Source organism: Leptodactylus fuscus, chromosome 6 (assembly GCF_031893055.1).
Source record: "Leptodactylus fuscus isolate aLepFus1 chromosome 6, aLepFus1.hap2, whole genome shotgun sequence".
Classification (NCBI taxonomy): Eukaryota; Metazoa; Chordata; class Amphibia; order Anura; family Leptodactylidae; genus Leptodactylus; species Leptodactylus fuscus.
Genome location: NC_134270.1, coordinates 14746913 through 14760216, shown reverse-complemented (window position 1 = coordinate 14760216; position 13304 = coordinate 14746913). Strand labels below are relative to the sequence as shown.

The window sequence follows — 13304 nt, the reverse complement described above, 5'->3', positions numbered from 1 at the left end:
CAGCCTTTTCTATCTTGTAAGCCGGTTGCCAATTTAATGGCACGGACGGCACATGGGAGACACATGGATGCCACCCGTGCATCGGCCGAGTTTCCGGGACCGCTTTCATTAAATGAATAGGAGCCGCAGAAGCAAATGCAGGAATAGAAACTGTTCTATATTTTGCGGCCTGGACTGTCGGCCGGCACATGGACCGTGTAACGTGTACAGGCCCATAGAAATGAATGCGTCAGTGTTTTATCTGGGGAAAACTCCGATATCACACCGAGCATTCATACGGTCGTCTGCAAGGGGACTTACTTTGCAATTTTAATCCAGGCGTTCTCATTTAAGTAAAAACCTGCAAAAAGAGGTTCCGTGAAAGTAGCAGAAAATGTATAAATGTGTTGGATTGAGTCGGACACTTCATAAAAGGACACAACCCCGCGGTCGTAATCCAGGTATATCCCGATATCTGGACGGGCTGTAGTGAAGCGTACATATGAGGAATCATCATCATGTACTGCTCTAAGTTCTTCATGAGAACAGTCCAAGCACCAGGATTTCGGGTTTTTTCCAATATAAGAAGCATCGCCCTTCCTCCTCACACTGTTATAGGTGACTCCGGCAGACCATTCTCCATGATCACTGGTCTCAATTTCCCAGTAATGTTTTCCAGACGTGAACCTCTTGGTGGATAAAACTTGCTGCGTGACGAATCTTTCTGGGTGGTGGGGTCGGGATTTTTCCTTATCGGTGTCGGTGGCTTTTTTCAGATCATACGATAGAGCGATATAGTTATTTGCGGTATTGGCATTGAGGATCATGTCGGTAGAGTCTCCTAGATTGAAATCATATCTAGTCTTCACTTGAGGAATAAGGTCAGACAGCTTGTATAAAGCCCGCGCCAAGGTCACACTTATTAATTCTTCATTCAGGAAATTGGTAATAAATGGAGGCACTTGCTCGAGATCCGCGCTTATAGCGCCTTGCCTCAGGAACGTCAGGGGATCTGGGATCTTACAGACGTCTTCCATGTGACTTTTTCTCTTGTATATTTCATGGATGTGTTTCTCGAGTTTCTGAATGTGTTCGGAGTAGGTGGCTGAAATACAAGTTTCCTGCTTCGTGATTTCGTCAAGGACTTTATTTTCTAGATCATTCAGTTCATTTCTAATGGCTCCAAAAAGACTGCTGGCTCTTTCTTTAAGACAGGCAGACTTTTTCTGGAGGTTGCTCTTGTCCTTTTCCAGATGGTGAAATGTTTTTTCGCTGTTGTTTGCTTTTGAGGACAACATTTTAATCATTTCCTTCAGTCGTACTTTCCCCTTCTCACTCGCCTCGTGCAGCAGCTCGGTTTTATGGTCTTTGTGCTTCCAGCTTATAGTACAACTGGTGCAAAGCAAGGAAGAGTCCTGGACACAAATATATTTTATGACTTCATGGTGGACAGGACATCTTCTGTCCTCTGGAGAACTAATGGCGTCAATCATGGTGTGGTTTGTAGACTTACTGTGGTTCTTCAGGTGAAGGTCACAAAAAGAGGCTTCACAACGTAGACATGTTTTAACGGCAGGTTCTTGCGAGGACACACAATATGTACAGAAGATCTTGGGCTCTCCTGGGTTCTCGTAAGTGGAGCGATAATGTTCAACAATATTGCACAGCTTCAGGTTCTTCTGTAACACAGGACGAGGCGCAAACTCTGCTCTGCATTCAGGACACGAGTAAGATCTCCTCGGACCCATCCATGTTTTTGTAATGCAGTCCTCACAGAAGTTATGGCCGCAGGTTAGCATTACAGGGTTGGTGTATATGCTGAGGCAGATGGAGCAGCTCAGCTCTTCACTTAGGTCAGACGAAGCCATTATTACCCGCACCAAGAGGAAACGAAACTTACAATAACCTCACAGCTTGGGGAGGAGCAAAACTCAACGTCAGTAAAAGAGTTAACTCCTAAATACCCATGAACTTGGATTAGCAAGAACACAGTTTGACATTTGAGATTTTTTTTCCTAGAATGAAATCTATAGAAAAACACCTGAAAAAAATGCCATACTTAGAGCATCTGGGCCTTCCCTCTAGCCTGGGTATTCGGGAGTAGCCAAGTGGCCACGATGCAGCGTAAAGCCACAAATAGCACTCCATCTACCACCATGGATGTTCGTTGGGTAAGGCCCTGTTCACATCTGCATTTGAGTTTCCATATGGGAAATTCGCTTGAAAATCCCCCGAACAGAAACCTAGAGGTTGAATTTGGGGTACTGGATAATCCAGTTTGGCATACTTGGATGTGGGGATATCGGATGCATAGATAGCTCAATGTAGGAGGCCAAAATGTGTTGCCCTCTAAGATTCGCAAGGCACTGCCCCCTCACCCCTTGTCCATCCCTCTAGCAATCGGTTGGTGAGGTCCTCACTTGGGAGAACTCCGAGGCAAGGGGTTTTTTTTGTTGTTTTTTTCTTGGTGAACATAAAAAACTTCTTGAATATTACATAGTTTTAGATTTGCGCAGGATGCAACACTGTATATTTGAGCAGAAACAAAATATGATGAGCAAAGAAATAAAAAAAAATTTTCTGGCTTAGCCCAGCTTGCAGGACTGGGGAACGGGTGGGCCGGTCCATAGCTTCAATGCCTTCATCTCCAGCCACACGAGGTCTGGCATTGTCCTTCAGCATGACCGGTTTGGCAGTGGGTCAGTAATGGTGTGGGGTGGCATTTCTTTGGAGGGCCGCACACCCCTCCTTGTGCTCGCCAGAGGTAGCCTGACTGCCATTAGGTACTGAGATGAGATCCTCAGACCCCTTGTGTGACCATATGCTGGTGCGGTTGGCCCTGGGTTCCTCCTAATGCAGGACAATGCCAGACCTCATGTGGTTGGAGTATGGCAGCAGTTCCTGCAAGATGAAGGCATTGAAGCTATGGACCGGTCCACCCGTTCCCCAGACCTGAATCCAATTGAGCACATCTCGGACATCATGTCTCGTTCCATCCACCAACGTCACGTTGCACCACGGACTGTCCAGGAGTTGGCAGATGCTTTAGTCTAGGTCTGAGAGGAGATTCCTCAGGAGACCATCCGCAACCTCATCAGGAGCATGCCCAGGCATTGTAGGGAGGTCATACAGGCACGTGGAGGCCACACACACTACTGAGCCTCATTGTGACAGGTTTTAAGGACATTACCTCAAAGTCGGATCAGCCTGTAGTGTGTTTTTCCACTTTAATTTTGGGGGTGACTCCAAATCCAGGCCTAACCACTGCTAGGAATTCTAAGTTTTTCAGATCTGTGTTCTGTATAATGCAGTGAAATGAAACACATAGACCCTTCCCTATCTCCACCATTACCTCAAGTGACTGAATTTCCTGCTCAGCGCGGCCCATTTTTGTTCATCTGAGACAAATCAGCATTTGTTCAGCTTCATTAAAAAAATCAAACAATTTGGAATATTTGGGTCGAGACTGGTTTATGTCAAATGGGTTCTCCCATCTCTACTTATATACTACTAGCATCTGCCCGCGACTTCGTCTGCGGGTTGCTGTTGGCGCTGAGCCACTTATATTTAGCCAATTGCTGTTGTGGATGATCCGCCTGCTCCCGCGTCTCGGCGCTGCTACATCACTGCATATGCGCAGCATACTCAGTTGTATGTACATCTCTGCATATGGAAAGCGTACTCAGCTGTGCTACAGTGCTGCCTAAGCTCTGCTACATCTGGCCATTTGGATTATAGGGGTGTTCTTAAGTCAGTGTCTGAGCAGCTTCTGTGTTACAAAGGGCTGAACGGATGTTGCTGAAATGTGCCAAAGTTCTCCCCCCTCCCCCATCAGAGGCAGTACAACACATTCCCTGTAGTACTCACTGAAACTCTACACCCGATATAGTCCTCTTGCCCACACAAAGCCGGCATGTTCTGTAGTCTCCTGATCTTCTATGAGACTCCATTTTCTTCAGCTTTCACACTGTCCAGCTTCATCCTATATAGCTCCGCCCACAAAATAGCATGTAGCTCCACCCACTGCCTAGCATGATCCTATTTGAGAATGCCTCTAGGACCTGTGATGACGTCATCACAGGTCCTTTAGTGTTGTGTTAACCTAAATTCCTTCACTGTGGTCGTGTAGTGACATCATTTATCGGGATAAAAAGTAGCCTATGTTTTAATCAGAGTTCCTATCAATGTATGTGGCAAATTTCATGCAAATCCATTCAGCCATTTTTGCGTGATTGAGGAACAAACACATTTATATTATATAGTAAGTATAGTATAAGTATATATTATATTAGTATAGTATAGTATTCGTATTAGTATAGTAGAAGGATTAGTAGGAGGACTAGCCTCTACCCGCAACTTCGTCTGCCTGTTGTTGGCATCGATTATCTGCCTATATTCAGCAAATTGCTGCCAACAATGGTCTGACTGCTCCAGTGTTTCGGCAGCTGTTAAGCTGGCCTGCCAATGAACTCATTCCTCACACCGTGCCTGCGATTGTTCCAGCATCTCAGCAGCTCGCTGGGACGCCAAAAAAATGAGCGTGTTGTTGCCATCAATGATCTCCCTCAGCCCTGCTTGAGGAGAACTCTGACTTCTGGTTTCCTTCACAGCTTTGGTTGTTTTAGAATTTTGCAACAAATTAGATTTTCTTTTTCCCGGCATGTTTAAAATTAGCAAACTGCCCATTTGGATTGAAGGTGTTTTCCCATCCAGTGTGTCAGCACTGTCTGGAGTAGATCAGATAATATGCAAATGCCTGTACACAATCCACTGAGGATTAGCTAAGTGTTTACATAGAGAGATAACAGACCTGGCGTTATCAGGAGCTGAGATAAGAGCAGTGAAATATAGTATGTGAACATAAATTCATAACAGTTATGAAGCCATGTCATTTACCGGGATAAAAAGTAGCCTATGTGTTAATCGAGGTTACAATCTATCTATGTCCCAAATTTCATACAAATCCATTCCACAAAGAACAAACATCCAAACTTTCACATTTATAATATCAGTAGGATAGGAAAATAGGAAGGATTTGCAATGTTTTGATACCTTTTTTTTAAAAAAATGGAAATCTTAGCAAAATTTCTTTGTGTCGCCATATTGTGAGACCTGTAACTTTTTTATATTTAAGTGTACGGAGCTGAGTAAGGCGTCTTTTTAGGCAGGACAAGAAGGTGTTTTTATTGATACCATTTTGGGAATATCTGATGGTTTGATCTTTTAACTAATGAGCCTTCTCCATACACCCCATCACACAGAATCACATTTATTCATGTGATTTTGCGTGAAAGGGTTAAGAGATGTTAGGTGTGTATAACATTTGAGCAATAGGTCACTGCATGTTGTGTTCATGAGCTAGCAGGAAGCTCGCCAGCTGCTAGCTAGGATTATTATATACATATATACACACACAGTGATTGCTGGACAGGCCAGGATTTTTTTTGTTATTGCTGTTTTTTTTTATTTTCTGTAAACCTATCAATAAATTCTGGCCCAATGTCAGCTTACACCTACACCTCATATCTGCTGCTGTTTGGCCTGGTTTTGACGAGTCAGACACATGTCCTTTGACCGCAAAGGCGATCCTGAGTATTTAGTTACTTATTTATATAGCGCCATCATATTCCACAATTCTTTACAGATATTGTCTATCTACTCACAGTTAAAAACACTTGCACACATTTTACAGTCACACCCGTTTATGCACTCATGCACACACTTATAGACGGTTGCACTTATTTATAAACTCTTGCACACATTTTTGCATACACATGTACACACTTATAAACTAAAACATACACTCACCGGCCACTTTATTAGGTACACCTGTCCAACTGCTCGTTAACACTTAATTTCTAATCAGCCAATCACATGGCGGCAACTCAGTGCATTTAGGCATGTAGACATGGTCAAGACAATCTCCTGCAGTTCAAACCGAGCATCAGTATGGGGAAGAAAGGTGATTTGAGTGCCTTTGAACGTGGCATGGTTGTTGGTGCCAGAAGGGCTGGTCTGAGTATTTCAGAAACTGCTGATCTACTGGGATTTTCACGCACAACCATCTCTAGGGTTTACAGAGAATGGTCCGAAAAAGAAAAAACATCCAGTGAGCGGCAGTTCTGTGGGCGGAAATGCGTTGTTGATGCCAGAGGAGAATGGCCAGACTGGTTCGAGCTGATAGAAAGGCAACAGTGACTCAAATAGCCACCCGTTACAACCAAGGTAGCCAGAAGAGCATCTCTGAACGCCGCACAGTACGTCCAACTTTGAGGCAGATGGGCTACAGCAGCAGAAGACCACACCGGGTGCCACTCCTTTCAGCTAAGAACAGGAAACTGAGGCTACAATTTGCACAAGCTCATCGAAATTGGACAATTGAAGATTGGAAAAACGTTGCCTGGTCTGATGAGTCTCGATTTCTGCTGCGACATTCGAATGGTAGGGTCAGAATTTGGCGTCAACAACATGAAAGCATGGATCCATCCTGCCTTGTATCAACGGTTCAGGCTGGTGGGGGTGGTGTCATGGTGTGGGGAATATTTTCTTGGCACTCTTTGGGACCCTTGGTACCAATTGAGCATCGTTGCAACGCCAAAGCCTACCTGAGTATTGTTGCTGACCATGTCCATCCCTTTATGACCACAATGTACCCAACATCTGATGGCTACTTTCAGCAGGATAATGCGCCATGTCATAAAGCTGGAATCATCTCAGACTGGTTTCTTGAACATGACAATGAGTTCACTGTACTCCAATGGCCTCCACAGTCACCAGATCTCAATCCAATAGAGCATCTTTGGGATGTGGTGGAACGGGAGATTCGCATCATGGATGTGCAGCCGACAAATCTGCGGCAACTGTGTGATGCCATCATGTCAATATGGACCAAAATCTCTGAAGAATGCTTCCAGCACCTTGTTGAATCTATGCCACGAAGAATTGAGGCAGTTCTGAAGGCAAAAGGGGGTCCAACCCGTTACTAGCATGGTGTACCTAATAAAGTGGCCGGTGAGTGTATATAGACTCTAACATGTCATGTGCATGTTTGTAAACTCATACATACTAATACGTACACATATGTACAGTTATGTACAGACTCATATGTACATATAGAAAATCAAACGATATACACACATAATGGCAGGATTAGATACAACGGCTCAGCTCTATGTATGGTAGTATACCTCTATAATGGCAGGATTACGTCTATGGTACAGTCACTATATAATGGTCAGATACTAGTTCTATACAATAAGATGTGATTCCAGGACACTTACCATATATACTCGAGTATAAGCCCACCCGAATATAAGTCGAGGCCCCTAATTTTACCACAAAAATCTGGGAAAACTTATTGACTCGAGTATAAGCCTGGGCTGGGCTGGGGGGGGGAAATCCACCATTGCAGATAAAAAGTCTGGTCATGTGCATTGCAGCTTAGTAACTCCATGGGGATCATAGTAATATCAGTTAACCCCACCATGTCCCTCACATTAACCCCCGGTGTGCCTCACATAAGAGTTACTGATATGTGGGACTTATGGAGGTAATAATTAGGTATCTTCATAATTAAGATCCTTTATTAGTACCCCCATGTGTCTCACATATTAGTAACCCTTATATGGGGTACACAGGGGTTAATATGAGGGACATGATGGGGTTAACTGTTATTAATGCCTGACATTACTAGGCAGAGTAACTAAAGTAAGGTCCCTGTGTGTGTCACGTTACTGTAGCGTCCTCTCCTCCATACAACACAATGAATAAGACACAATGAATCCTGGCCACTCATCTGCAGGGTAGATGTTAAATCCTAGTGACATCATGACCATGTGATCGGACTCTGGTGTGGGCGGAGCTACTACGATTTAGACTCAACCTTATCTGCAGATGTTCCATACCAGTGGCTACAGGACCTTTGATGACATCACAGTCACATGACCTCATGACAAGCCAATCACAGAGCAGTAGCACTAAAGGACCTCCCCCTTCCAGTTTTCTGTGCTCCGTGGACCCTGACTCGTGTATAAGCCGAGGAGAGCTGTTTCAGCATGAAAAATGTGCTGAAAAAGTCGGCTTATACTCGAGTATATTCGGTAACGTCTGCTCTGATGCTGGCGATAATGAAGTAAAATCTCCTGTACAGCTCGGCAATCTCTTGGAACTAGATGTATCGGAAAATGCTCTCCCAAAAACACGTATATTTTCCACTACTTTTCCATCAGGTGTCACAGTTTTGCCTTATAAAAGTCTAAGAACAGCATTTCTACAGTAAAATAATATAATAATATAGTGTTTTTTATTAAAAATAAAATGAATGTTTTTTCCAGAGCTTACTCTTAACACAATATGAAGAAGAGATTAAAGGGATCCTATCACTCAGACATGATTTTTTTCTAAGTACCACGCCGGAATAGCCTTAAGAAAGGCTATTCTTCTCCTACTTTTCGTCGTCTTCTCCGCTAATGAGCTCTCTCGCAGCACTGAGGGCGGTCCTCAGTGTTCAGACAGCACTGGGGGGAGTCCCCAATACTGTGAGAGAACTCTCTCCAGCGCCGCCTCCTCTTCTTCAGCAGCGTCATCTTCATCCTCTTCTTTCTGCGGTGGCTTGTAACTTCTAAGGCCTCGGGCCGAGCAGACTACGTATGCCTACAGGCCACGAGAAAATGGTCGCTTGCACTGTATTGGAAGCAACCATATTCTCGTGGCCTGTGGGCATGAGCAGTCTGCTCTGCCCAAGGCCTTAGAAGTTACAAGCCACCGCCAGAAGAAGAGGTCTCTCCTAATGAAGATGGAGGCGGCGCTGGAGAGAGTTCTCTCGAGAGCTGTGTCTTAGCACTGGGGCCCGCCCCCACTGCTGCGAGAGAGCTCATTAGCATACCGACAAGAACCGGGATTGTAGGCGAACGGCAGCGCAGAGAAGACAACAAAAGGTAGGAGACGAATAGCCTTTCCTAAGGCTATTCCGACGTGTACTTAGAAAAAATTATGTCTGAGTGATAGGATACCTTTAAATAAAATCTCACACCCTTTGTTGGGACTGTAAGATGCAGCACTGAATTTCCCCAACAATCAAAAATCCTGCGTTTCCACAATGTGTGGCCCCAGTAACCCAGACCCCGAACAGATCAGCTGGTAAGTAGCAAAGAATCCTCATCCGACTAATCTGATATTAATGGCCTCTCCAAAGGAAAAGTCATCACTATTTTAGTTCTGGAAAACCCTTTCACTACGATCTACTATTGCAATAAGACTTACCCCAAGAACACGATGGCACTTCGGTTCCACAATAATTGCAGTGACTTTATTTGTAAAAAAAAAAAAAAAAAAAAAAAATTAAATAAAATAATATTAATAATGTATCTGTGCCGCGCAGGGTTATCCAATAGGATTATATTCCTATATCCTGTAGACTATAAGAAGATGGGGCCTGGTGGTATCTCAGTGGCCTGGTGGAGGACGTCCTCTAGTCTCATGTGGCTGATGACACCAATATTCAGGCTAGAAGTCCAGCAGCTAGAAGGAGGAGAAGGGACAATAAGGAACTATATACCAAGCCCACCATGTGTGATAAGAGGGGTCCAGGACTTACCAGCTGAGGCAGGATCTTCTCTACATGTTCTATGTCCACCACAGGGAGGTCTTCAGACATGGCCTGACGGGCCGCACGGCTAGCTGCCTCTGTAAGACCAATGTAGACAGAACTCACTGCAGATTGCTTTCCTTATGTATATGTGCAGGACCTATAGGGGATCTTAAAGGGCTTCCATTTACAATACGTCTAAATTATTATGCCTGTATATGCATTAAAGAGGTTGTGTCACGAACAGGTCAGTACAGATTTCTGATACCCAGGACGGTAGCAAGGGGGCCGTGGCCCAGCCATAGGAGGTGCAGAGGTAACATTTGCCTGGGACTTAGAGGGTGAGGGGCCCAAAGACCTGTTTGCGGCAGAGTGCAACACCAGCAATACCCATAGCACATGACAAGTGGGGACTCTGTTACAAATATTCCATTGGAGCTCAGTAACATCTAGTTACACCCCAGCAGGGGGCATCATCTACATCTGGAGGCCGGAAGGTTTCTACACTAACATAGAAGGGGATCTTTACTGTAAGAGCAGAGAGACTATGGAATACTCATCATAGGAAATTCACATAAAGAGGGGCCCTGATGGCTTTCTGGAGTGTAAGAATATTCCAGGTTACAGTTATTAGATTTCTGGAGAAGGGTCACTGACCCAGAGGTGATTGCATGAAGAGCAGGCCATGTCTCAGGACACCCTCCGGACCTATAGTTGTACTTACCATGTACAAATACCCTCAGCAGCTCTGCTAGTAGTAACAAGGCGTCACCTCCGACTGAAATACAGGAAGACAATCTGTTACATATGGCATATTAACCTCAACCTGATAGGTTAGGTATAGGTAGTACAGGAGGTGCAGTATAGGTGTAATACAGGAGGTGCAGTATAGGTGTAGTACAGGAGGTGTAGTATAGGTGTAGTACAGGAGGTGCAGTATAGGTGTAGTACAGGAGGTGCAGTATAGGTGTAATATAGGTGTAATACAGGAGGTGTAGTATAGGTGTAGTACAGGAGGTGTAGTATAGGTGTAGTACAGGTGTAGCATAGGTGTAGTACAGGAGGTGCAGTATAGGTGTAATACAGGAGGTGCAGTATAGGTGTAATACAGGAGGTGCAGTATAGGTGTAATACAGGAGGTGCAGTATAGGTGTAGTACAGGAGGTGCAGTATAGGTGTAATACAGGTGGTGCAGTATAGGTGTAATACAGGTGCAGTATAGGTGTAGTACAGGAGGTGCAGTATAGGTGTAATACAGGAGGTGCAGTATAGGTGTAGTACAGGAGGTGCAGTATAGGTGTAATACAGGAGGTGCAGTATAGGTGTAGTACAGGAGGTGTAGTATAGGTGTAGTACAGGAGGTGTAGTATAGGTGTAGTACAGGAGGTGTAGTATAGGTGTAGTATAGGTGTAGTACAGGTGCAGTATAGGTGTAATACAGGAGGTGCAGTATAGGTGTAGTACAGGAGGTGCAGTATAGGTGTAATACAGGTGCAGTATAGGGTGTAGTACAGGAGGTGCAGTATAGGTGTAGTACAGGAGGTGTAGTATAGGTGTAGTACAGGAGGTGTAGTATAGGTGTAGTACAGGAGGTGTAGTATAGGTGTAGTACAGGAGGTGTAGTACAGGTGTAGTACAGGAGGTGCAGTATAGGTGTAGTACAGGAGGTGTAGTATAGGTGTAGTACAGGAGGTGTAGTATAGGTGTAATACAGGAGGTGTAGTATAGGTGTAGTACAGGAGGTGCAGTATAGGTGTAGTACAGGAGGTGTAGTATAGGTGTAGTACAGGAGGTGCAGTATAGGTGTAGTACAGGAGGTGCAGTATAGATGTAGTACAGGAGGTGCAGTATAGGTGTAGTACAGGAGGTGCAGTATAGGTGTAGTACAGGAGGTGCAGTATAGGTGTAGTACAGGAGGTGCAGTATAGGTGTAGTACAGGAGGTGCAGTATAGGTGTAGTACAGGAGGTGTAGTATAGGTGTAATACAGGAGGTGCAGTATAGGTGTAGTACAGGAGGTGTAGTATAGGTGTAGTACAGGAGGTGCAGTATAGGTGTAGTACAGGAGGTGCAGTATAGGTGTAGTACAGGAGGTGCAGTATAGGTGTAGTACAGGAGGTGCAGTATAGGTGTAATACAGGTGCAGTATAGGTGTAATACAGGTGCAGTATAGGTGTAATACAGGTGCAGTACATGTGTATTACAAGAGGAGCAGCTGGTTCTTACCTTTCGTCTTGTCTTCTTCCAGGTGCAGATGCAGAACTTTAGAGACCAGATCCTGCAAGACAAGGAAATGATTCTGTATTACAGTAATAGTAGATACAAGGGTATATTTTATCTGTAGGTGGTCCCCAGGTGCTGTGATATCCTCCATTACCACTATGGGTAGGTATCACCACCAGTGAAAGAGGAGAGACTGACGGAGCTCAGGACTAGACATTCAGCCATAAGGACGCGTCACCTCTCCGGACATGTCAGTTTCGCAGTACACAGTAACAGTCAGACTATGTAGACACTTCCCTATTGACAAGGCAAAGGCAACACCCTGATTATTTGCAGGAGGAATAACAGAGGAACATACTTCTAAGAACAGATTAGCCCTGAATGTTATTTAATGGGCAATACAAGTACTTTCTGCAGCAGACACGTCAGGAGAGGAGACGGGTGCTTTCTATGGGGGGCTCTGGGTCCCCAGCACTAGTGTCCGGCCTCACTGATGTGCGGTACAGGAGGGCTATTAGTAATGGCAGGTGGACTGATGGGTAATGGAAGCCAAAGGCAGGAACCAGCCAAACTACTACAAGGAGCAGCCCAGGAAATAATAATAAGCCATGACAGGGGGATTCTGGGATATTTAGGGCTCAGACGTCCAATAGATGCAGAACCCTGTCTGTGGTGAGAGCAGTCTGGCCTAAGAGTTTAAGACAGTGCGCCCCTCAACAGGTGGAGAGGGGGTAATAATGTGCCCCTCAATAGTCAGATAGGAAGTAATGACGTGATCCTCAACAGTCAAGAGGGGGTAACGATGTGCCCCTCAACAGACAGAGAATGGGTAATAACACCCCCCTCAACAGTCATGGAAGGGGGGAAATGATACACACCTCAACAGTCAGATAGGAAGTAATGACACGCCCCTCAACAGTCGAGAGGGGGGAACAATATGCCACCGGACAATCGGAGAGGGTGTTGGGGGTCTTGAGCCCCCAACAGGTAACAGCACGCCCCCAAACAGTCGGCGAAGGGAGGAATGACGCTTCCCTCAACAGCTGAAGAGGGGCTAATAACGCGCCCCCCGAACAGTCATAGCTGGGGTACACTGTGTGCTCCTCTTTACTCTATGATACTATTGTAAGTGACATGTACAGAGGGCTCAGACATGGCCTCCCCTCACAGCCTCAATACACCACACCTCAGTCAGGCCCTGCCCCTCTCCATAGACTCCGTCTCCAGGCAGCGGCTCCCTCAGGACCAGAGCACTTACCTTACGGAACTCCACAGACTCCTCTTCCCGCTCCATCCTTCCTATCTGCCGCTCTGCTGGCCCCTCCCCCTGCTCCTCCTTTACTCCTCCCCCTCTCCTCTTCGGCTCCTCCTCTGTTCCCGCCCCTTTATCTGTTCTCGGCCCTGAGAGATACGCGATTGGTGGACGGGGCTGTCAATCATAGAACTCTCCGCCCCTCTGCAGTGATTTGTAAACACAAGAGGGCGAGCTGTAGCCCGCCAGTTTGTCTTTAATTACT

At 45.4% G+C, this 13304-nt stretch overlaps 2 protein-coding genes across 2 annotated transcripts; both read right to left on the bottom strand.

Annotated features, from left to right (window-relative positions):
* Window positions 1–296: 296 nt before the first annotated feature.
* On the bottom strand, window positions 297–1847 carry LOC142209277 (E3 ubiquitin/ISG15 ligase TRIM25-like). The gene has a single exon (XM_075278212.1). It carries the CDS (start codon window positions 1845–1847, stop codon window positions 297–299), a length of 1551 nt encoding a protein of 516 aa, XP_075134313.1.
* Window positions 1848–9285: 7438 nt separating this feature from the next.
* On the bottom strand, window positions 9286–13109 carry CENPX (centromere protein X). The gene is made up of 5 exons (XM_075278211.1): window positions 13046–13109; window positions 11791–11842; window positions 10290–10343; window positions 9575–9663; window positions 9286–9498 (listed from the first exon to the last, which is right to left on the bottom strand). Exons 1-5 carry the CDS (start codon window positions 13079–13081, stop codon window positions 9484–9486), a joined length of 246 nt encoding a protein of 81 aa, XP_075134312.1. The 5' UTR covers window positions 13082–13109; the 3' UTR covers window positions 9286–9483.
* Between the last annotated feature and the right edge of the window lie 195 nt (window positions 13110–13304).